Source organism: Eriocheir sinensis, chromosome 19, assembly GCF_024679095.1.
Source record: "Eriocheir sinensis breed Jianghai 21 chromosome 19, ASM2467909v1, whole genome shotgun sequence".
In the NCBI taxonomy this organism is placed as follows: Eukaryota; Metazoa; Arthropoda; class Malacostraca; order Decapoda; family Varunidae; genus Eriocheir; species Eriocheir sinensis.
Window position 1 is genome coordinate 10,679,559 of NC_066527.1, and position 24,274 is coordinate 10,703,832.

The 24,274-nt window shown below is 44.9% G+C and overlaps 1 protein-coding gene across 1 annotated transcript in view; it reads right to left on the reverse strand.

Annotated features, from left to right (window-relative positions):
• The window catches only part of LOC127000964 (uncharacterized), a 94,380-nt gene that overhangs the window by 11,591 nt on the left and 58,515 nt on the right, over positions 1 to 24,274 (reverse strand). The window contains exon 7 of the mRNA XM_050865136.1: positions 12,641 to 12,738. Within this exon, the coding sequence (XP_050721093.1) occupies positions 12,641 to 12,738 (98 nt within the window). The remainder of the gene's footprint in view (positions 1 to 12,640; positions 12,739 to 24,274) is intronic.

Sequence of the window (24,274 nt, forward strand, 5' to 3'; positions counted from 1 at the left end):
CACTGCATTTTGAGACAAAGAAAAGAGCATGGAACGTACATCAGAGTACTCCTCTTATAACCATAAAGCTGTTAAAAAATATTTACTTTTACTCAAACTCCATTCTTTTTGGGTGGTATTTGTTACAAAATAAACAGTCTCGTGACACGTGGCATCTAGCCTAGAGTCCCTTGTTGTCGACTTTACATAATTTGACAAGTGATTACTGTGTGGATAGCAAATTCACTCTGCCATGACCTTACAGCACCACTTATGACAAAAAGCCCATCTCAAGATCACTCATCCACCACAATGACCCAGGGCATGTATGGTGGGTTGCTCTATGCCACCACCGCTTACAATTAGCTCGAATTATGGGTTTTATGGTGAGCCCTTTTTAGGGTTCACCGTACCACAGCCACGACTCGTGAAAGCCCTGAAAAGGGTCTGCCGACGTTCTTGGGTTAAGGACAATAGGAGGCACTCCATCAGGTCCATAAGCCTTCTGAGAGTTGAGGCCGGAGAGGGCATAGAAAACATCATTCCGAAGATGAATAGGAGGAATACGCCCAGAATCGTCCAGTGTGGAGTTGTTACAGAAAATTTGAGCGAATAATTCAGGTTTAGAGACAGATGAGACGACGGTGCTGCTGTCAGGGTTAAGGAGAAGAGTGAAAGATGAATAAGTGAAATTGGAGGAGATATTTTGGCTAGGTTCCAGAAGTCCCGAGAAGAATTAGAAAGAGCAAGGTTTTGACATTTGCTATGGATGAAAGAGGTTTTGGTAAGCCGAAGAATAAATTTGGCACGAATCCGGGCAGAAATGTAAAGATCATGGTTAGCGGGAGTTTGAAGGCTCTGGTACCTTTTTTGAGCTGCCTCTCTCTCTTTGACAGCACGAGAACAAGTGTGATTAAATCAAGGCTTTTTAGAATGAGGAGTAGAGAAAGTACGGGGATTGTATGCCTCCATTCCAGTGACAATCACCTCTGTAATGCGCTGGGCACACACAGAAGGGTCTCTCTCCTGGAAGCAGTAATCATTCCACGGGAAGTCGGAAAAGTACATCCTCAGGTCGTTCCACCGAGCTGAAGCAAAATGCCAGAAGCATCGCTTCCTCGGTGGGTCCAGAGGATGTACAGGACCGATAGGACAGGATGCAGATATAAGGTTGTGATCGGAGGAGCCCAACGGAGAGAACAGTTTGACAGAGTAAGCAGAAGGGTTAGAGGTAAGGAAGAGGTCTAAAATGTTGGGCCTGTCTCGAAGACTGTCGGGAATACATGTTGGGTGCTGAACCAACTGCTCTAGGTCGTTGAGGAGAGCAAAGTTGTAGGCTTGTTCACCAGGCTGGTCAGTGAAAGAGGATGGAAAGCCAAAGCTGGTGGTGAACATTGAAATCTTCTAGGATGGAGATTTCAGCGAAGGGAGAGTGGGTCAAGATGTGCTCCACTTTAGAGTTCATGTAGTCAAAGAATTTGACATAGTTAGTAGAGTTAGTTGAGACATAAACAGCACAGTTGTATTTAGTAACAGAATGACAATGAAGTCTTAGACTGATGGTGGAAAATTCTGAAGAGTCAAGTTCGTGGGCACGAGAGCAGGTGATGTCGTTGCGCACGTAGGCGCAACATCCAGCTTTGCATTAAAATTTAGGATAGAGATAGTTGGAGGGAACAGAGTAGAGATTGTTGTTAGGAGCCTCAGAAACATGTGTTTCGGTAAGGAAGAGAAGGTGAGGTTTAGAGGAGGAGAGATAGTGTTCCACAGAATGAAAATTAGAACGAAGACCGCAAATGTTGAAGTAATTGATAAGAAAGAGGTTCGAGGAGTTATCAAGACACCTCTCAAGTCAGCAGCCAGACGGGGAGTCCTCCCTGGCGGAATTTGTGCCCCCCCCTTGTTGGGACTTCGAGGCACTAGTATTGTACGCCATTTTGAATTTTGAATTCTGGGAAAAGGTGTGTATGTTGTGTGAATGTGGTGTGGATAGAGAGAGGATCTGTCCTTAGAGAGCATGCAGAACTACTATCTGGAGTTGATGAGACAATAGGGAAACGGTTAGTGAGGACATGAGAAGGGTCTTTGGAGGGCTTCAGCACCCTCCTCACTTCCCATATATACTTCACCCAGAGTGGCTTGCGCCCGTTTCGGTAGGTGTCTTCTTACCTACTCCAGCCAGATGTACTTTGTAATAGAATGATAATAAAGTCTGAACCAGATGGTGGGAAATTCTGAGGAGTCAAAGGTCGTGTGCACAGGATCAATTAATGTCGTTGCGTACATAGACGCAACATCCAGCTTTGGAATTAATTTTAGGATGGAGATAGTAGGAGGGAACAGAGTAGAGATTGCTCTGAGACCTGTGCTTCGGTGAGGCAGAGGTGAGGCTTAGAGGAGGAGAGATGGTGTTCCACAGATTGGAATTTAGAAGAAAGACCGCGAATGTTGCAGAAGTTGATGAATAGAAAGTTAGAGGAGTTATCAAGACACCTCTTGTTGTCGGTACCGAAAAGGGAATCCGATTTGGGGGCATTTATGTTCCTCCCCCCAGATGGGGACTCTTGAGTCACGGTTAGTTGTAGCCATCATGAATTTTGAATTTGGGATTTTTTTTTAGAAAGTGGTGTGTGTGTGTGTAGCGTGTATGTAGTGTGGTGTGGGAAATATGAGAAATTGTCTTTTGAGAGCATGCTGAATTACTCTGGTGATGGTAAGACAATAGGGACACGGAAACTGAGGACACAGGAAGGGTCTTGGTGGGCTTGCAGCACCCCCTCGCCTCCCATATATACCTCACCGGGAGTAGCTTGCACCTGATTCGCCAGCTGTATAACTACCTACTCCTCAAATGCATATGGTATGAAGTGATTATGCATAATCATTGGATATTGCTGGAATGACTGTGTATAATTTGCGAATACTCCGCGAGACCGGCTATATGGCCATGTGGTATGTTACCAAGGAGTCGACTCTGCTCACAGGGTCGTTTATGATTCAGAGTTGAGGAAGTAAAGGGGACGCACACAAAATGCGTTGATTGAGTAAGGCGATCGATTCTGCCATCAGGTATTTAAGATAGGATTGAGGCTCACAAGGAGACTTGATTGGAGGGACTCCTCAGGGTTGGCGTCATTTGGAGGGCGAGATGAGGCGCCACCCCCGGCCCCTATTGATTGATTGATTAATACTGTTATGCCTTGGGGAAGGGGCAAGCTTGTGCCCGATGTTTCTGCGCGTGTCCATTGATTTCTGCAATGCGGGGCTGGGCCAGGCAGTGTTGCATTAATGTCCAGCATTTTTCTTTCGTGTAACGATTTTGGTGTCTTAAACCTGCTTCATTATTCTAGAACAGAATTCGCTAGATGTAGTCTTATGTATATACACAAAAGATTAGGGCGAATGAGTCAGATAGGAACACAAAGGAAGAACAAACAACAGCAGACCTGCTGGTCCTTACGAGGCCGTTTGTGACAAGCTACACTAACTATCTAATCAAAGGTGGAAGATGAAGGACAGCAAAGGCGAAGGCTCCTCCCCAACCCCCCATCCCTCCAGCCAAAGCTGGCAGGAAAGGAAAAAGAACCATGGACCATGGAAAAACTGCATGGAAATTATGTAGGAAAGAGGAAAGAACTACCATTACTGCTTCCACTAACTGGGCGATAAAAGCGGACAAGGACACCAGTATTCGAAAGAACTTAAAGTTATTACGACAATGAGTAATATCTTAGTTGCTGGTTGGATTCAAAATACTTGTCTAATTGTGGGGTTCTTGAAAGGTCTGGACTGAGTACCCCGATCACTCAGTATTTGTCTGGGTATACCTACTCGGCAAAATATAGTCATGAGAGCTTCAGCCACAGTTTGCGTTTCAATATTCTTCAGAGGCACTGCTTCTGCCCAACGCGTGGCAAAATCTACAAGGGTAAGAATATACCGGGAGCCATCGCTGGCTCGGGGCTCTATTGGCCCCACCAAATCTATCGCTGCTCTTTCAAAGGGAGATTCAATAATGGGCAGTGGCTGTAAAGGAGGAGGCTTTACCCTACCCCTATCTCTAGTCTTTTGACACACATCGCACGACCTCACAAATCTAGCTACCTCCTGGCCTATCCCTGGCCAATAAAACTGTGCTTGTACGCGAGCGAGTGTCTTGGCTCTTCCCATGTGACCGCCTAGAGTAGTACTGTGACCTAACTTGAGAACAGCCCCTCTGTATCTCGCAGGCACAACTAACTGCAATTTCTTTTCACCAGAGGGAGAGATAATCTGCCTATTTATCAAGCCACGCTGCTTGATAAAACTGACGCGGTTGTCGTTCAGCTTAATGACACTGTTTTCCTGATAACGTTTGCGTATGCCGTGCATGGTGTCGTCTCTCTCCACCTCCTTCCTTACGTCCTCGCTGTTAGTTAGATCTCCAAGAGATGTAACCATGAGAGGCCTAACAGTACTCTTACGCTTAGCAGCTGATCGGGTCACTACTGCTGCACCAATCTGAGGCTCACCTTCTCCTTATACCCTTTCACTTTCTCCAAAATCCTCTGAATCCAACACCGCGTTAGGTGTTTGAGTGACGGCATTTTTACCTACCCCGTTAGTAGCTCCGGGAATGTTGCCAATCACTAAATCATAGAACGGTGTTTCGAGTGTCACCGCCATGACCCAGCCTGTGTAATAACGTGACTTGGCTTTTATCTTGACTTCAGGAGCTATCACTGGCGCGCTATTCAACAGCCATATTTTTATCCGTTTGCCTGTGAATTCATGGCTCCTAGCTAAGCTGTGCCTCAATGTACAAATGGTAGAATCACTATCCCTCATCACCGTAACCTCTCTGTCCCAACTTTTACTCAAATTCAACCGATCATCGTACTGATAAGTGGCTGCGCCGGTCACTAGTCATTGATTCTGCGCCTCATCGCGAGACTGGCCGTTCACGGAAGGCACATGTGGTGGCGAACCCTGCTTTCTACCATAATTACCATGATGCGTTGCACTTTCTTGTCTTACTGCAGCGTTTTTGTGCCACTTATTTCCCTGATACGGTTGTGACCCATAACTTCCAGTTTTCGGACGCGGTGCATACTGTTGGTTACTTTTGGCTGAAGGCCACGCTTGGCTGATCGCACCATGGTTGGTGGCGACCCCTGAACCAATCTTTCTAGGGACTTCCCTCTGCATGTTATTGCTTTTAATTACAGGCTTTTTCGTCCTACCGCAGGCCTCAAAATAGGAATTAGCCATATCCTTCATAACTTTCAATTTCCTCACCTTGTCTATTTTGAGCCTCGTGAGTAATTCATCTGAGCAGGATTTTACATACTGCGCACGCAATATTAGGTCCTTCACACCTTCAACAGTCTCCTCAGCATCGTCTTTCTTGAGCCATTGTTCTAAATACCCCTTGAGGCGAGCAGCCAATTGAATTGCTGTCTCATCGTCATTTATGGAGGCAGAGGAAAACTGATTCTTAAAATTTTTCATCAACAGACATTCCATAAGCTGCCAATAATGCCTCCTTCATATCTTTATACTCACGAGAGTTATCAACCAATCAATGAATCACCTCCAAAGCTTTACCTTCAAAATGACTCATGAATTGCACACGCTTGGTGACCTCATCATACTGCATTAAGTTAGCGGCTTCCTCAAACCGCGCTATAAATATCTCAATATTGTCACCTTCCTTGAAATTATTAAGCTTTAGCTTTGGAGAAACTACTTTATTATTCTGAGAGTTATTACCATTCCCATTATTCGCCGCTAGCTCGGCCATTTTTACTGCATGGGCCTCCTTTTCTCGCTCTCTCTCAGCTTCCAGTTTCCGTAATTCTCGCTGGTATTGATCATTTTTCTCTTTCTCTCGCTTTCTCTTGCTCTTTGATTATGTACTCTCTGGCTTCTTTAGCATCGTACCCTAACTCTTCCGCTTCCTGTTTCCACTGTGATATAGTTATCTTGCGAGATAAATATTTCGAGTGTGAGGTCAGTTTACTGATCGGGCGCCATTTTATGTGGGGTTCTTGAAAGGTCTGGACTTCCGAAAATCCCGTAAATTCTCGGCAATAAAAATATAAAATAAAATATATGAAAATTGAGTTATCAGACTCACATCCCCTTCTAGTCACTTATTATATATATGTGACCAGTCACACTACCATAGGTTAAGCAAAGACCAGATGAACCTGCTCTTAAGTTTATTTAAAGCAACAAAGTAACTCGCTGGAAATTAAGAAATATTTAATTAATTCCAGGCACACAGCAACCTAGGTATCTATCTTAAAACATCCTATACAAATAGATTACTTAACTGGAGATGGACGAAGCGGGAGCCACACCTGATCTACCTCGTGGTCTGGAGCCCTGGAGTCCTTCTTCAATCCTCTCTCGTTCCTCTCTGCAACACGCCATGCCCACCTTACCTCCCAAGGGCTTCCCTCGCCAGCAGTACACAGTCTCACTGACTGTGGATACTACAAGGCTGGAAAGACCACCACGATGAACAACGTGGCGCGGGAAGTTGGTGGGGGACGTCTAGTTGCGTTGGAGTCTGGGCGGAAGATGGCTGCGAGCGGCCCGGCGAGACCCACAAGCCTCAGCTGCGGTCAAGATGCTAGCTCTCGCCACACTGACATCTCGTTTTCTGTGTAACACTTACACTAAACGCTCTACGGCTATGGATTATTATTTATTAATACCCTAACACCATGCAAGGTAATAGTGGGTCATGCATCCCACTCATAATTCAGCTTTGGCAGCAATAACGAATATGATTTGAAATAGGTGCTGTTTCCCGCCTGCCTGGTTTCCCGCCTTGGTGAGGGACTGAGTTCCCGCTCTCTCAGTCAAAATGGCGGTCACGTCCGCGGTATTTTTCCACGGGCTATTCATTGAATAATGAAATGATGACACTAATCTTTTCTTGAAGGCCGTAACTTTGGTACTATCAACGACATCACAGGGTAGAGAGTTCCAAACATTAACAACTCGATTGAAGAAGAAGTGTTTAGCTTTGTGCGACGAGAATCTTTTACCACTTATCTTCAAATTGTGATTTATTTTTGTTATATTTGATCGATCAATTGTAAAGTAATCTTCCGCATTAATATCACTGAATCCTTTAAACATTTTAAACACTTCTATTAGATCGCCTCGCATTCTTCGTTTTGATAAGCTGAATAAATTTACTTTAATTAAGCCTTTGTTCATATGACAAATTTCTCAACCTAGAAATCATCTTTGTTACTCTTCTTTGAACCCGTTCCAACTTTTCTATGTCTTTTCTTTAATAGGGAGACCAAAACTGTACACAGTACTCTAGATGGGGTCGAACCAACGAATTATACAGTTTTAATATTACTTTTTCCGATTTATTAGTAAAGACTCGTCCGATGAAGCCAACCAATTTGTTTGCAGTTTTAACAACCTCTGAACAATGCTGACCGGACTTTAAATCGCTTGATATAGTGATTCCAAAATCCTTTTCTTTACTTACTGCAGAAAGTTGTTGGCCATTCATTACGTACCGAACGCGATTGTTATTTTTTCCGATGTGCAACACTTTACATATGTCAACGTTAAATTTAATTTGCCATTGATTGGCCCAACGTGCAAGTCGATCTAGATCTGATTGTAAAGCTTCTTCGTCGAGTGTCGCAGTTACTTTACTAGCAATTTTTGTGTCATCAGCAAATTTTGATACTTTGCAAGTAAGCCCATCATCGATATCATTAACACAAATTAAGAAGAGCATGGGGCCAAACACTGATCCTTGAGGTACGCCGCTTCTGACATCGAGCCAGTTAGATGTATCGTTTAGAAATACTCTCTGTTTCCGCTCAGAGAGCCAGTCCACAAGCCAATTGTGAATGTTACCCGAGATTATGTTCGCCAATAGTTTGCTGAGCAATTGTTGGTGGAGGACCTTATCAACTGCCTTTTGAAAATTCAGATATATGATATCTACTGATCTGCTTTCATCGAACACCTCAAAGATATAATGAAAAAAATCAAGTAAGTTAGTTAAACACGAACGTTTACTACGGAAGCCATGTTACGAATTATTTATTATATTATTTTCTTCGAAGAATTTCACCATATTGTCGCAAATGATAGTCTCCCTCTTTTAAAAAATTGGTGTGACATTTGCTAGTTTCCAATCCGACGGAACTTTTCCAGCTGTTAAAGATTTATTAAATATGATGGAGAGCGGTTTACAAATTTGATGTTTAAGACCCTAGGGGTAATTTTGTCTCGACCAGGAGCTTTGCTTACTTTAATCTTTTCAATTGTGCGTAAAATGTCACTTTCCACGATGAGCACGCCACTTAACATCTTTTCGGTCCTTCTAACCTCCGGCGGTTGAGGTGATAAACAATCTTCGTCGGTAAATACGGATGCGAAAAAGTTATTTAGGATTGTAGCCATTTCATTTTCATCGTTCGTGGGGTTACCGTTATCATTAACAAGCGGTCTGATACCACAAGTGAGTGACTTTTTATTATTTATATAGCTAAAAAAATTATTTAGTATTAGATTTACTCGTTTCCGCTATATATTCTTCAAGATTTTTCTTGCTTCGTTTTTTTAATTTCTTGGTTTCGCGGCGAATTCTGTCCAACTCTAGTTTGTCAGCCTCACTCTAAGTTGATAGGGTAAGGTGGGGTAAGATGCCCCCCTGGGGTGAAAGGCCCCCCCTTGGTTTTGTCTTTCTTTCTTTTCTCAACCAGTCACATAATCAAGTAGGCAACGCCAACTCTGTGTGCTCACAGGAACTACTGGAGTAAACAATGGACAGTTGATCTGGCTACAAGGGGACATTTCTTCTTTTTGACTAGTTTCTTGTAAGTTTTCAGTGATTTTAATGATACCTAATTAACGACAAAAAACTGCAGAGTTAGCCTGATAGTTATGGATACTTGCTCTAAGATGTTTAGACCATATTGCATGTGATTATACTCTGCCTACTTATTTGTAGGAAAGATGGTGACATTTTGTGTATATATGAGTTGCCAGGGTAAGAGGCCCCCTGTGCCTTTGGGGCAAGTTGCCCACAGGGAGGCCTTTTACCCCACATGTGAGGTTATCTTGTGTAATTATCTCAGAGTTCTAATTTATTATCAGCAACTCATCCATTATCAGCAATAATGAAAAAAACTCCATCTCCAGCTTCGTCTGATGAGGATGAATGGCCTTGTTTGGTGTGTGGGGAACCATTTCCTAATAGCAGACCTTCAGAAAAATGGGTCCAGTGTCCGGGGTTGTAGAAATTGGTCACATGCAGAATGCACAACGGGAGTAGGCCTAGATCTGTATGTAAGTCAAAACTGCGAGTCTGATTAGGCATTACAGTATTGCTATAAATAAAATAAAAATAGCAATACTGTAATGCCTAATCAGACTCGCAGTTTTGACATACATACAGATCTAGGCCTACTCCAGTTGTCCATTCGGCATATTTAAGTTTTTGAAAAGCATCCATAAGTGAACACTTTTGAGTTTGAGGCTATAAGGAAGTTGGTGTTTTTAACTGTTTCAGATATCAATATTCAACAGAAAGGACATATTTTATCAAATTATTTGAATATTTAGTTCCATATATTTTTCATGAAAGTAGATGTTCCTTTTGTTACAAAAATTCAGAAGAAAGGGAAGCTAGTCTAATATTACTAGTCTAAAAGAAGGGGATACCTTTTAGAAAATTAATTAATTGTTTAGTTTTACATTCTATTCATTAGGAGACACAAATTTGACTGTGTTCCTATATTTCACATCAAGATAAATTTATAGGATATAGTTTTCAAAAAGGGAATACATTTTATATTTTTTTATTGTGAAATAATATTTTCCTTATGTTTCCGTGAGTTTATTATTGTAAACTAGAGTGGGGTAAAAGGCCTACCCAGTGGGCTTCTTACCCCACATACGGGATAAGAAGCCCCCTTTATTATTTTTTTTCTACATTGGTTATATCTGTTTTCACATATACTGGATGGAGAGAGTTGTGGATATAAAAGATAACTACTCCACCCCGTCTGTTCTCTCTTTCATGACTAAAGATGGTATAAACCGGTAATCTATATTCCGCAATGAAATATGTATTTGAAGTGTCTATCCAAGATTCTGTGACTCCGGTGATGTGATAATGATTTGTAGCTGCGAGGACTTCTAAGTCCTCGCAGCGTAGGCTACGAGCGTTTATATAGCAAGCTTTAATGTGGGGGGTTTCGCGGTTTGAGTGCTCCCTTACGATGGAGCTGCTGGTGTTCTCGCCTCCGCGTTTTTTTGGCTTTCGAAGAGCCACTTTGTCACAGAGCAGCCTCCTGAAACGGGCTGCTCCAACAGGGTTTAAGTGGATGCCATCAACAAGGAACAAGTCTGAATCGTAGTAAAAGCTGTTCCACAAGTTAGCGAACTGGACGTTTTCTTGTGAGCAAAGGGACTGAAGTCCGTTGTTTGTGCTGAAGGCCTTACTGTAAAAGTTAGATTCGGCACCGACCCTCGGGAGGATTCCTGAGATTATGATGTTACTGGCATCCGTTTTACGTTTATACGTACTGCTTGATCATGCGGCGGTATTTCTCAAGCAGTTCCTCAGAACGGGTTGTCTTTACGTCATTTGTCCCCGCATGAATGACAAAGAGGGTGTTTCGGTCGGTATTTCTCGTGACATCATCGCACGCTGCGGTGATGTCGTCCAGTCTGGCACCTGGATAGCAGTAACGTTTTCTGCGGCCTTTTGATGAACGACCACAGAACTCAACCAGCTGGCCACGCACCACGGAGTCCCCAACTAGGCGAGTCTCAAACTCATCCTCCATGGTGTCTGCCAGCACCTGGAACCCATTGAAGATAGTGGGGGTCAGTAAATCCTCGGTTACCTGCTTCGGTTTGGCTCCATTCCTTACAGGTTGGAACCCGACATCCTGTGAAGCAGGAAGAGAAGCGTTAAGTGGGGCAGGCTGGAAGTTGTCCTGTGAGGCAGGCTGGGAGTTAGCCTGTGAAGCAGGCTGGGGGTTAGCCTGTGAGGCAGGCTTGGGGTCAGCCTGTGAGGCAGGCTGGCGGTTGTCCTGTGAGGCAGGCTGGGGGTTAGCCTGTGAGGCAGGCTGGGGGTTAGCCTGTGAGGCAGGCTGGGGGTTAGCCTGTGAGGCAGGCTGGGAGTCAGCCTGTGAGGCAGGTAACACGTCCTCCCGTGAAGCAGGAGATTCGTCTGGAGAGGGCACAGTGTCGGTGGAGTGCCTCTCCACCATCGATGGTGGAGTCATTGCCTCATTACTTGCAACAAATTCCTGAAGAGCTTCGAATTTTTTTTCCAGATCATTATGTTTGACTTTCCATTCAGTCACAGCCTTCTGAAGTTGTACTCTTGGAACGCAGAGGCGGCAAGTTCTACTCAGCTGGAAGTACTGAGCTGCAAATCGTCCGGGACAGACGTCACACTTAAGGTTCGAAGGCATTGTTAGAAATTTAGGCGAGTTAACAGTTTGGGCAAATATTAAAAGCGCTTTCGAAATAACTTAAAGTGTGACCATAAATTGAATTGTATAAAAATTGTACATGGAAATTAGATACTGCTGTGTTAGAAGCCTCCAACACTGGGAATTCGCTCCCACAGGGTCTTGAAAACGCCTCAAAGACCAATTGCTTGTCCTGAGCCTCGGTCACGAGAGAGACTTTCACAACCCGGCGCTTTCCAGCTATTGTCCTCGAAGTTTTGTCCCATAGAACGGGGCCGGCGTAGTCACTCAGAGCAGAGCTCGCAAGGGAAGAGAGGAACCAGCAATTCGTTCCCACTTTCCGAAACCTCTAACCCAACTCTGCGACCCTTTCGAGGCCTGGCCAGTGGCACCTGTCACCAGGTGTTCTCCACCAACTCTAGAGAGTATCAGACGCCCTTCCTGAGAGACCAAAAAGCTGAAATATTCCTTGAGTATTAGCTAAACCCTCAGAAACTCCACCTAAAAGCCGGGAGGTACAACCTGAAATGGCCCACGGAAGACATCTCTTTCAGGAGAAAACAAGAACCAGCTGTTATGCAGAATAGGGATGGGAGTACCGTCGATAGAGGGGAGGGACGGGGAGCTCACACCCACAACTGGTTCCCAGGGAGGCTTTTTAGAGTAGAGGTCGCCACACTCCTCTACACCGCAGGCCTAAATAATTAGGCACGGTCCAGCTGACTAGGACCCTGGAACTCCAGCCATTGTCTCATAAAGAGATCCTCTGCCTGCAGTCCAATCCACCACTGGTGCTGCCCAGAGGCTTCACCGTGATCCTGGCATGGGAGACAGATCAGGTATTACACCTTGTCCAAGGGTGACCTGAGACTATGCAGGGCAGGGACGTTTAGTTCCCTGAGGTGAAAACACTTCACCCGTATACCGGGAAAAGTGTTGAGACAGTGTTCAATTACAAGGATGAGTAGAGTAAATGTCCTCTCGATGCGTTTGAGTTTCCCCTATCTGTCTGCAAGGTCTCCTGACGGCCATGCAGCAGGACCTTTATGAGTAAACGCCCGGAGTAACACTGGTGTCAGAGTGGTAGCACTTTATCGTCATGGAGACTCATTCCCAGGGTTCCCACAAGGACGACATGCTAAACCACTATGCACCTACAGCATAATCCTCCCTGCTTCCATCCCCCAATCCCCACTTACCCGCAGTAGAGGTCCCCGACTCTCATGCTGGGGAAGGGGTTGGCGCCCAGGTGTGTCGGGTCTTGACAGTTGAAGCTGTCGTGCTGCAGAGTGTCGTTCTGAGGATAGATGTATGGAGAAAGGTGTATCATCATCAGTAGCAGCAACAACAACAACAGCAGCAGCAGCAGCAACAACAACAGTGGTGCTCTAGCCAAACTCTCTACAGTGGAGCAAAGATGAGTTTCGGGGGGCAGCATGAGCCAACAATATGGCGCCACTATAAAACACTTGCCTGCACCACGAATGGGCTGGGGCCGACCAGCAGGCCGGTGGCGGGTGGCGACTGTCGCTACCCCGCCCTGACCTCTGAGGCTCTGACCGAGCAGTTAAAGGGCTGGGACGGAGGGTTGCCAGCTACCCACTGGAAGACCGTGTGAAGCGACAAGGGAGTCGAAGCCCATCTCACACCTCCCAAACTGGCGGTTCTGTAACTATTTATATTTGATTTATTACTTGTATTTAGTTCAAATTAGGCTTGAAAGAGAGTGAAGAACCGGTGCTGGCAGTCGATCCGCGGGCAACTGCATACGGTTAGGCGGTGTTGTTGGTTATGGTCGAATCATTGCTATCAATAATTATATTTTTTATTTCATATCCACCAGAAAAAAAATATATACTTGGCGTAATGAAATGATTGATATGGAGACTTAAGATAACGGAAAGCATAGAAACAGAGCCAGCCACAGCGCCTTTGCAGCCTAAATTTTGTCATATGAATTAATTACGTAATCATTTCATATACCTTGAAATAGGCTGCAACGTTTTTTAGTGACATTATTATTATTATTATTATTATTATTATTATTATTATTGTTATCATTGTTATTATTATTATTATTATTATTATTATTATTATTATTATTATTATTGTTATCATTGTTATTATTATTATTATTATTATTATTATTATTATTAATATTATTATTATTATTATTATTATTATTATTATTATTATTATCATCAGTATTGTTATTATTGTTATTATTACTATTTTATTCTTGTCGTTATTATTATTATTATTGCTTGTGTTCATACTATCACTGCTATTAATACAACTGCTTACAATATTATTGGCGTTAGTGTGATCACTGTACTTTTAATACTTCGTGTACTTCTGTTATGATTGCAATTACAACTAGATGCATAGCACTCGGAGTGCACACCTCCGCCAAAGATCGTCCTGAAAATTGGTATGGGCATCAACTGTGATCCTATGCATCATAAGGAAGCATTTACTTCGAAATTTGATGAAATTACATTTTTTTTGGAAACTTTGACCTTGGGCGAACTTTTCGAGGGCAATGTCTAAGGTCAAGGTCAAGGCCATGCAAGGTACATCATATGGAAGCATTTGTTTCGAAATTGATGAAATTCTATTTTTTTGGAAACTTTGAACTTGGGCGAACTTTTCGAGGTCAAGGTCAAGGCCATGCAAGGCGCGTCATATGGAAGCATTTGTTTCGAAATTTGATGAAATTATATTTTTTTGGAAACTGACCTTGGGCGAACTTTTCGAGGTCAAGGTCAAAGGTCAAGGTCAAGGCCATGCAAGGTGCGCCTTTCCATGAACTAAAATATAAACCAAGTTTGAAGTCTCTACGTTGAAGAGAACCGAAGTTATGGCCAAAAATATGTGAATCTGACGTTTTGTGCGACCTTGACCTTTTACCTTTTTTATTTTTTGACCTTGGGCGAACTTTTCGAGGTCAAGGTCAAACGACAAGGTCAAGGTCATGCAAGGTGTGTCTTTCCATGCGCTAAAATATGAACCAAGTCCAAAGTCGCTACGATGACGAGAACCGAAGTTATGGCCAAAATTATGTTTTGTGCGACCTTGACATTGACCTTTGACCTTTGACATAAACATATTAATGGGCTCTATTCTAGATAGACACGAAGCTTCCCTGAAAAAAATTATTGAGATATCCGCAAAATTGTTCACAGGAGACTGTTCACGAACAAACAAACAAACAAACAAATAAATAAACATACCGACCGGACCGAAATTATAACCCCCTCCAACTTCGTTGGCGAAGGTAATTATTCTCTCTCTCTCTCTCTCTCTCTCTCTCTCTCTCTCATACACAAACACCGACCTCTCCTGTCTCTTCCCCACCCTCCTTCTTTTTCACACTCTACGCAAAACAACACCTCCACAGAAGACATGACCCGGAAGTTTGCAGACAAAATGCGACAAGGCAACGTTGCGTCTGCAATATGAGCCTTGTCAGAAAATTCCACACGGAGTGTGCTTCCACTCACCAGGGACACGATCAGTCAACTCAGGGAAAAACATCCTCCACCGAGTGACCTGGAGGGACTGAGACTGGCAGGATGTCATCAACCACCGAATCCTGTTATATATGAAAGAATAACAGCAGAGATGGTGTGGAAGAACCATGGCAGCGGGGCTCTCATGACTTGATGCACGGGGATGGCGAAGCTTACTGAGCAGCGCCAGCTTTGGCAATGCAACTGGTGATCTGCGCAACACCATTGCAGCAATGGTAAGAAAACTCGCCTCCTGCGGCGTATCGGGGGCAAATGCATCATAGCTCTCGTCAAAGAAGATGTGAGAATGACAGCAGAGAACCTCCAAGTTTGTGCGGGGCAGCAGGCAGGAGGAGAAGCAGCCGTCCATGCCTTGTGGGAGATATTTGACCACGTGGAGTGCGATGCAGTGCTTCTTGTTGACGCCAAGAATGCCTTCAACACAATAAATAGAAAGACTATGATACACAACATTAAAACCAAGTGCCCTAACTTAGCTATGTATGTCGAAAATACCTATACATACCCGACCGACTTGTAAATAAATAGCCACAGTGGAAAAGTGAAAGTGTTAAAATCATCTGAGGGAACAACACAAGGTGATCCAGTAACCATGGCTATGTACGCCCTGGGCCTATCAGTCCTCCAAAATGAAATCGCGTATGCAAAAATACGGGTGAAACAGGTGGCTTATGCGAATAACCTCTCAGGTGCTGGTAAAATCTCAGACTTAAAAGGGTGGTGGGACACTGAACACCGCCGGCCCTGAGATAAGATATATCTCTAACGCCACCAAGTCTGTCCTTATTGTCAAACCTAAACGTTATGACCGTGCCCTAGAAACTTTTAGAGGAAGTGGATTCATTGTGACAAAGGACGGACAACGACACTTAGGTGCAGTGATTGGGACAGAGGTATATAAGAAGGAGTACGTAGGAGACAAAGTAGCTGAATGGGTGAAGGAAATAGAAGCTTTGTCAGCCATTGCCAAGACTGACCCACACGCTGCCTATTCAGCGTACGCCCACGGCATCCAACATCGGTGGACGTTCCTGGTGCGCACCATCCCCGGCATCAGTCCACTCCTCCGACCACTGGAAAATGCCGTCAAGAATATATTCTTGCCGGCGCTGGTGAAATCTCATGCTTTGGGGGAATAGGAGAGGGATATGCTAGCACTTCATCCAAGACTGGGCGGAATGGGGATCATCAACCCTGAGAAGCTGGCTGATAAGGAGAACCAAAACTCCATCAGCCTTACCAGATCCCTCATCAACAGGATCATCGCTCAGGAGGCAGAGGGCGAAATAGACCAAACAGAAATAAGAGAAATGAAAAAAAAAATCTCAGAAGAAAGGCAACAGGCCCAAAAAGACGAGCTGGACCGTTTAACACACCACCTGTCCACATAAATGGGTAGAAAAATACACACAGCACAGGAGGCAGGCACATCTAACTGGCTCACGTCATTACCAATCAGAGCAAAAGGCTTCAGCCTCAACAAACAAGAATTGGTCGACGCCGTTGCTCTGAAATATGGCTGGCCGATAGAGGGGCTGCCGGATCTCTGTGCATGTGGATCACCAAATGATGTCACTCACACCATGACATGTGAAAAGAGAGGCTTCGTCTGTATTCGACACGATGAAGTGAGGGATCTGACAGCCAGCATGCTCGGGGAAGTATGCCAAGACGTCACTACCGAGCCGGCACTGCTTCCCCTGGACGGCGAACACCTTCGGTACAGGACGGCCAATACCTCTCATGAGGCACGGGTTGACGTAAGTGCCCGTGAATTCTGGGTGCGCCGACAGCGGGCGTTCATGGACATCCGCATATTTGACCCGATGGCTGCCTGCCACCGTAAGCTGCCCCTGGAAGCCGCCCACCACAGGAACATAAGAACATAAGAACATAAGAACGCAGGAGTCTACAAGAGGCCGGTAGGCCTGTACGAGGCAGCTCCTTTGACCCTAAGCTCCCGTGTATCTAACCCCACCTAATATCGCTGTCCATGAGTTTATCTAGTCTATTTTTGAATGTGACAATTGTATTGGCACTCACCAGTAGGATAAGACATGGACATACGGTGAAAGAATCCAACATGTGGATCAGGGTAGCTTCACCCCCCTCGTTTTCACCACATCCGGCGGGATGGGTCCCAGGGCCCCTTGTTTCTACGCACGACTCGTGGAACTGATCTCAGAAAAGAAGCATCAGCCAAGGAGCCACGTTATAGCCTGGATGAGCTGTCGCTTCTCGTTCTCCCTGCTCAGGTCGGCCATCCTATGTCTCAGGGGCGCAAGACAGTCTGGCCCAAAGGCCACCAACATCTCCAATATGGACTATGAGGCCACAGTGATAGAGAGTGTCATTAGGGTGGGTCGGAAGTGACATGAGTAGGGAAGGAAATGGGGTTCTAGACGCAATAGATGATAGGGTGTTATATATAGATTTGGTGCTAAGTAGTATTAGTGATATGGTTGGATGCCACAGTCATTAGCGAACAGAGTTGGGGCTATTGACCTCCAAGCTATGGAGCCCTCCATGATTTTGTGTCGGGAAAGTAAACATGTTCCGCGAGGCGTGCGTAGAAGCATTGGGCCCTGAGACCCATCCCGCCGGATGTGGTGAAGACGAGGGGGGTGAAGCTTCCCTGATCCACATGTTGGATTCTTTCACCGTATGCCCTTGTCTTCTCCTGCTCGTTCCTGTGCTGGGCGGCTTGCAGGGGCAGCTCACGGTGACAGGCAGCCATCGGGTCGAATATGCGGATGTCCATGAACGCCCGCTGTCCGCGCACCCAGAAACCGCGGGCACTTACATCAACCCGTGCCTCCTGTGAGGTATTGGCTGTCCTGTACCGAAGGTGTTCGCCGTCCAGGGGAAGCAGTGCCGGCTCGGTAGTGACGTCTTGGCATACCTCCCCGAGCATGCTGGCTGTCAGATCCCTCACTTCATCGCGTCGAATACAGACGAAGCCTCCTTTTTTACATGTCATGGTGTGGGTGACATCATTTGGTGATCCACATGCACAGAGATCAGGCAGTCCCTCAATTGGCCAGCCATATCTCAGACCAACGGCGTCGACAAATTCTTGTTTTTTTTAGGCTGAAGCCCTTTGCTCTGATTGGTAATGACGTTAGCCAGTTAGAGGCGCCTGCCTCCTGTGCTGTGTGTATTTTACTACCCATTTCTGTGGACAGGTGGTGTGTAAGACGGTCCAGCTCGTCTTTTTGGGCCTGTTGCCTTTCTTCTGAGATTTTTCTTTTAATTTCTCTTATTTCTGTTTGGTCTATCTCGTCCTCTGCCTCCTGAGCGATGATCCTGTTGATGAGTGACCTGGTAAGGCTGATGGAGTTTTGGTTCTCCTTATCAGCCAGCTTCTCAGGGTTGGTGATCCCCATCCTACCCAGTCTTGGGGGAAGTGCTAGCATATCCCTCTCCTCCTCCCCCAAAGCATGAGATTTCACTAGCGCCGGCAAGAATACATTCTTGACGGCACTTTCTAGTGGTCGGAGGAGTGGACTGATGCCGGGGATGGTGCGCATCAGGAACGTCCACCGATGTTGGATGCCGTGGGTGTATGCTGAATAGGCAGCGTGTGGCTCAGTCTTGGCAATGGCAGACAAAGCTTCTATTTCCTTCACCCATTCAGCTACTTTGTCTCCTACGTACTCCTTCTTATATACCTCTGTCCCGATCACTGCACCTAAGTGTCGTTGTCCGTCTTTTGTCACAATGACGCCACTTCTCTAAAAGTTTCTGCGGCATGGTCATCATGTTCAGGCTTGACAATAAGGACAGACTTGGTGGCGTTAGGGATGTATCCTATCTCAGGGCCGGCGGTGTTCACAGTGTCCCACCACCCTTTAAAGTCTGAGATTTTACCAGCACCTGAGAGGTCATCCGCATAAGCCACCTGTTTCACCCGTGTTTCTGCGAACGCGATTTCATTTTGGAGGACTGATAGGCCCAGGGCGTACATAGCCATGGCTATTGGGTCATCTTGTGTTGTTCCCTCAGATGATTTTAACACTTTCACTTTTCCACTGTGGCTATTTATGTATAAGTCGGTCGGGTATGTATAGGTGTTTTCGACATACATAGCTAAGCTAGGGCACTTGGTTTTAATGTTGTGTATCATAGTCTTTCAATTTATTGTGTTGAAGGCATTTTTGGTGTCAACAAGAAGCACTGCTTCGCACTTCACGTGGTCAAATATCTCCCGCATGGCATGGACTGCTGCTTCTTCTCCTGCCTGCTGCCCCGCACAAACTTGGAGGTTCCCTGCTGCCATTCTCACATCTTCTCTGACGACAGCCATGATGCATTTGCCTACGATGCGCCGCAGGACTTCTCCGACTCCTATAGGCCTGCATCCCGGCCTCTTGTCCAGGGGAATGAGGCGGCATGCAGTCAGGGCGTCCACATAGTGGCAGCTGGAGGAGGCGAGTTTTCTTGCCAGTGCTGCAATGGTGTTGCGCAAGTCACAGCTGCATTGCCAAAGTTGGCGCTGCTCAGCAAGCTTCGCCATCCCCGTGCATCAAGTCCTGAGGGCCCCGCGCTGCCACGAGTCTGGAGGGCCTTCTTCCATACCAACTCTCATGTTATCCTTTCGTATATAACTGGATTCTGTGGTTGGTGGCATCCTACCAGTCTCTTTCCCTTCACGTCAATCGGTGGAGGATGTTTTTCTTCGAGTTGATTGATCGTGTCCCTGGTGAGTGGAAGCACAACCCGTGTGGAATTTTCTGACAAGGCTCGTGTTGCAGACGCAACGTTGCCTTGTCGCATTTTGTCTGCAAACGTCCGGGCCCTGTCTTCTGCGGAGGTGTTGTTTTGTTGGGGTCCGGGGAGCCTCTCCTGTATGGCCCTGGCTTCTCCAAGGAGGGCATCTAACTCGTTAGTTTGCCACAAGGCAACTCGCCTTCTTAATGCCTCGATATTTTCGGCTTGTTTGGGTTTTGGGTGTGCTTTTTGGAGGAAGAGATGGGAGAGAGTGAATACAATTTTCAGGGATAGGGGCGCCAGTTGTGTGTTCTGGATGTAGTTATTTAACAGGGTGACAATTTCTTTGATGATAAATGTCGTGGCTCCACATCTGGGTGGTTCAAAAAGATTGCTAGCAGACCACCCAACAACTTCAAGGTATGTGTCATCCACCCACCTCGTTGCTTCCCCCTCCGCTAGCCCCTTCCAAGCAAAGCTTCTCCCGACCTCCGTCGCGCCCTGTCCAGTCGAAGAGAAAGAGTGATGAGGGGATGGTGGTAGTGGTGTTGGCAGTGGTAGCATTGGCGGTGCCAATGGAAGGGGTGGTACCGGTTGAGGGGGATATGGAGGTGGCGGTTGTGCAGCAGCTCCCTCCGACACCCCCTCCCCCCGCTCACTCCTCCCCCGGCGGCCCTCATTGTCACCGCGGTGTCGCGCTTCATCGTTATCCTCCCTGCTCTGATCCCTGCCGAGGGGTTTTTGGCACCTATCGCTCTTCTTACAGTTCGTACAGCGTCTTTTCTCCTTAGCACATGCACAATTTATACATCTGTATCATTTGTACAAACGCAGCATCTTCTTTGATTTGGAGGGTCAGGCATTTGTAAAATTATAGATATTGATAGTAATGACAGCAGGAATAATGGTAGTACATGTAGTAATAGTGACTGATTATTGATTATGATTGAAAGTAGTAATGCTATATACTGTGGAATGCCACTATTATTAATATTCCTATTAATTTAGCGATATTGACAGATATATAGATAGATATATAATTAATACAATAGGCTGACACATTGTTTTCAAAGGGTGAGAGAGAGAGAGAGAGAGAGAGAGAGAGAGAGAGTTGGGATGGAGATATTATTAGTGCTGTGTGGAGAAATTTGTTAGTGTCAGCATGGCATCGAGGTTACAGAGAGGTTAGTGTAACCAAGGGGCGGTTGGAGCGGTGTGGGGAACGAGGGGACCGGGGATAGGGGCGTAGAGTGTGAAGAGAGGGTGGGTGGGGAAGAGACAGGAGAGGTCGGTGTGAAGGAGAGAGAGAGAGAGAGAGAGAGAGAGAGAGAGAGAGAGAGAGAGAGAGAGAGAGAGAGAGAGAGAGAGAGAGAGAGTAATAATTGTAATTGCATCAGACCAGAAGTAAACAAAGTATTAAAAGTATATTAATGACACGAACGTCAATAATAATGTAAGCAGTAGTTTTGATAGCAGTGACAGTATGAACACAAGCAATATGAATAATAATAATAATGACAAGAATATTATAGTAATACTATTAATAATAGCAATAACAACAATGGCAACGCTAATAATAGTAGCAATGATAAAAAATAATAATAACAATACTAATACCAATAATAATAGTGTCATTAAATAAACGTTGTAGCCTATATCAAGGTGTATGAAATGATTAATTGATTTATATGACAAAATTTAAGCTGCAAAGACGCTGTGGCTGGCTCCATTTATTTCCTTTACGTTAACTTATGTCTCCATGTCAATCATTTCATTACGCTAAGTATATATTTGCTTTTTTTCAGGTGGATATGAAATATAAATGAAAATATTGATAACAATGATTCGACTATAATCAACAACAACACCGCGCCACCGCACCGTATGCAGTTGTCTGCGGGTCGACTGCCAACACCGGTTTTTCACTCTCTTTCAAGGCTAATTTGAACTAAATACAAGTAATAAATTAAATATACATAGCTACAGAACCGCCAGTTTGGGAGGTGTGGGGCGAGCCTCTCTTGTCGCTTCATATGGTTTTCCATTAATTGCTCGGTCAGAGGTCAGGGCGGGGCATCGACGGTCGCCACCCGCCGTTCTATCTTAAGATGCTCAACCCGTGTGTTTTACGATATTTCTAAATCACGCAACACTATAGACACGAACCTACACGTCCATCGAGATTTCCTTGCTGCACTGATATTCACTTTCTTAATCACTATGTCTATTTTTACAGACTCAAGGTGTTTGCACTAGAAAAAAAAACAGCATATAAACACGGAACGACCCACACGCACGTCCTACCCCTACCAAGGCTAACCTACTACTACTCACTACTACTACTACTGCTACTAGTACCACCACTACCACTACTTCTAATTATACTACTACTACTAATAATAATAATACTAAGACTAATACTGCTACTAGTACTACTACTACTACTACTGATACATTATTATTACTACTACTACAACTACTACTACTACTACTACTACTACTATTACAGCTGCTACTGCTGCTGCTACTACTACTACTGCTACTACTACTATTGCTGCTACTACTACTACTACCACCACTACTATCATTAATACTTCTTCTACAAGCACTGCGGCGCTTCTATAAACATTTGCCTGCACCATAACGGGCTGGGGCCGACCACCAGGCCCCACCAAGAAAGCCTATAGGCGCCGTAGGTAAAGGTAGAGTTTGGGGCATATGCTAAAGCTGTGCGTAGCCTCGGTGCTCATCTCCGTCGCATTGGCACTTGAGCCTGTGATGGGAGGGTGTACATCACTCCGGGACACAGGACGAGTGTGACATCCTGGTTACTTCAGTTTATCTTCCCTAGGTTTTCCAAGGTACCCATGTATTGTCCAACCCGTAAGGGAGGATGAACAGCTGGGTGAGCTGCACGCCAACTGCCCGGGCCGGACTTTGAACCCGGGCGGGCGTAGTAGTAGCCAGGCACGCTGAACACTAGACAACGGAGGTTGTACAGGCAATACGTAAAAAAAAGCACTTCTTCCACTACTACTACTGCTACTGCTACTTCTGCTGTCATTAGTGCCAAATGGAAAGAAATATGGTTGAATACTAGAAAAAAAAATAGAAATAACATGTATAATAAGGCGCTTAATATGGGTTGATTTATATAGTGAAATGATTATATAAAAATAGTAACTTTTTTATATGGATAGCTTAAAATGGTTTCACATATTGAAGTATTCATATATGATTTTTTATACAGATATATTAATTTGTGTGGCGTCAGGAAGGTTTTCCGTCGCGGCGCGTGAAATGAGTCGATTCGGTGAATATTCATTGCGAATTTTGGTCGAGGTCGAGCGAAAACTACTGAAGCTAGGAAGGCGTACTTGGTGGCAAATAAAAGCTCATTTATACAGATTAATAATCAGAAAGAAATGGAAAGCTTTAAATAAATAAAAAATAAAGTTAAAAGCAAAAAACCAGTACGTGTCCAAATCGCGGCAAAAGGGCCAAAAAACAGGCTATTTTGTGACGGCTAGACGATGAACCTGGAATCGAGCTATCAAAACATCCTTCGAGTTAGTCAACTTCCATTGCCAAGAGGGGCTACATACCAAATTACAGACTTCTAGAGGCAATAGCAAGGCCACACTAGACGAAAACGGCAAAGTGTCTGGAGTTTGTCAAAATCGCTCTCGACAGGGTTTACGTTTCGAGTTCAAGCGACGAAACTACTGGGAGTAGGGAAATGTTATGCACCAAATTGGAAAGCACATTGTCAGGGGTAAATCATTTGTTAAATAAATTGTTTTGAAGTTCTCAAAAAAATGAGCGAGTTTCAAGGTTAGGAACTCAAAAATAGGTTTTTTCCGTCTTTTTTTGCGTATTTATTCGATTCTTTTAGCCATTTTGAGTTGGTTTTCTAGCCCGGTCGCTAATTCAGAAATATAACCCTTTCATTTTGCCATCGATTGATACCAAAAACATTTATGTAGCCCCATAAATAAGGGCGTTATGGCGATTCGCACCAAAGCGGTTGATTTTCCAAAATTCGCGGCTTTTAATGACAAGGCTAGGGCAAGTGTCCGTTCCATAGTATAGGGTTCATTGTACTACTGGCACTGACAGGGTTGGCTACGAGCTATGTGGTTCTGGTACCAGGAACATCAACAGCTCTCTCCTCAATTTTCGAAGATCCAGAAGGTTGAGAATTGCGGGTTCCTGGTACCAGAGATTAGAGCTGCACCGCTGGACTTGGTATCGCGGTGCCTGAGAGGTGGTTAAGGAGATTGACCACATCCTCGTAAGTACTCGGTGGAGGATCCTCCAGAACTGCAGGGCCTACTGGTGTGCTGAGTTCTTTGACCATTGGCTTGTTGTTGCAATACTCAAGCTTCATGTCAGGTCAAGAAAAATCTCGAGATGCAACAATACTGTGTTCCATCTCGAGAGGCTGAAGGACCTGGCATGTGCAGTGACAGTCTTATATCGGCTCGATGTTCTTAGCACCCTGAGGAACCTATATAATTGTGGGATACCTTCAAACGTGAGACTCTGCGAGCTGCCAAGGAGTGCATTGGAGAGCGCCCAAGATCAAGG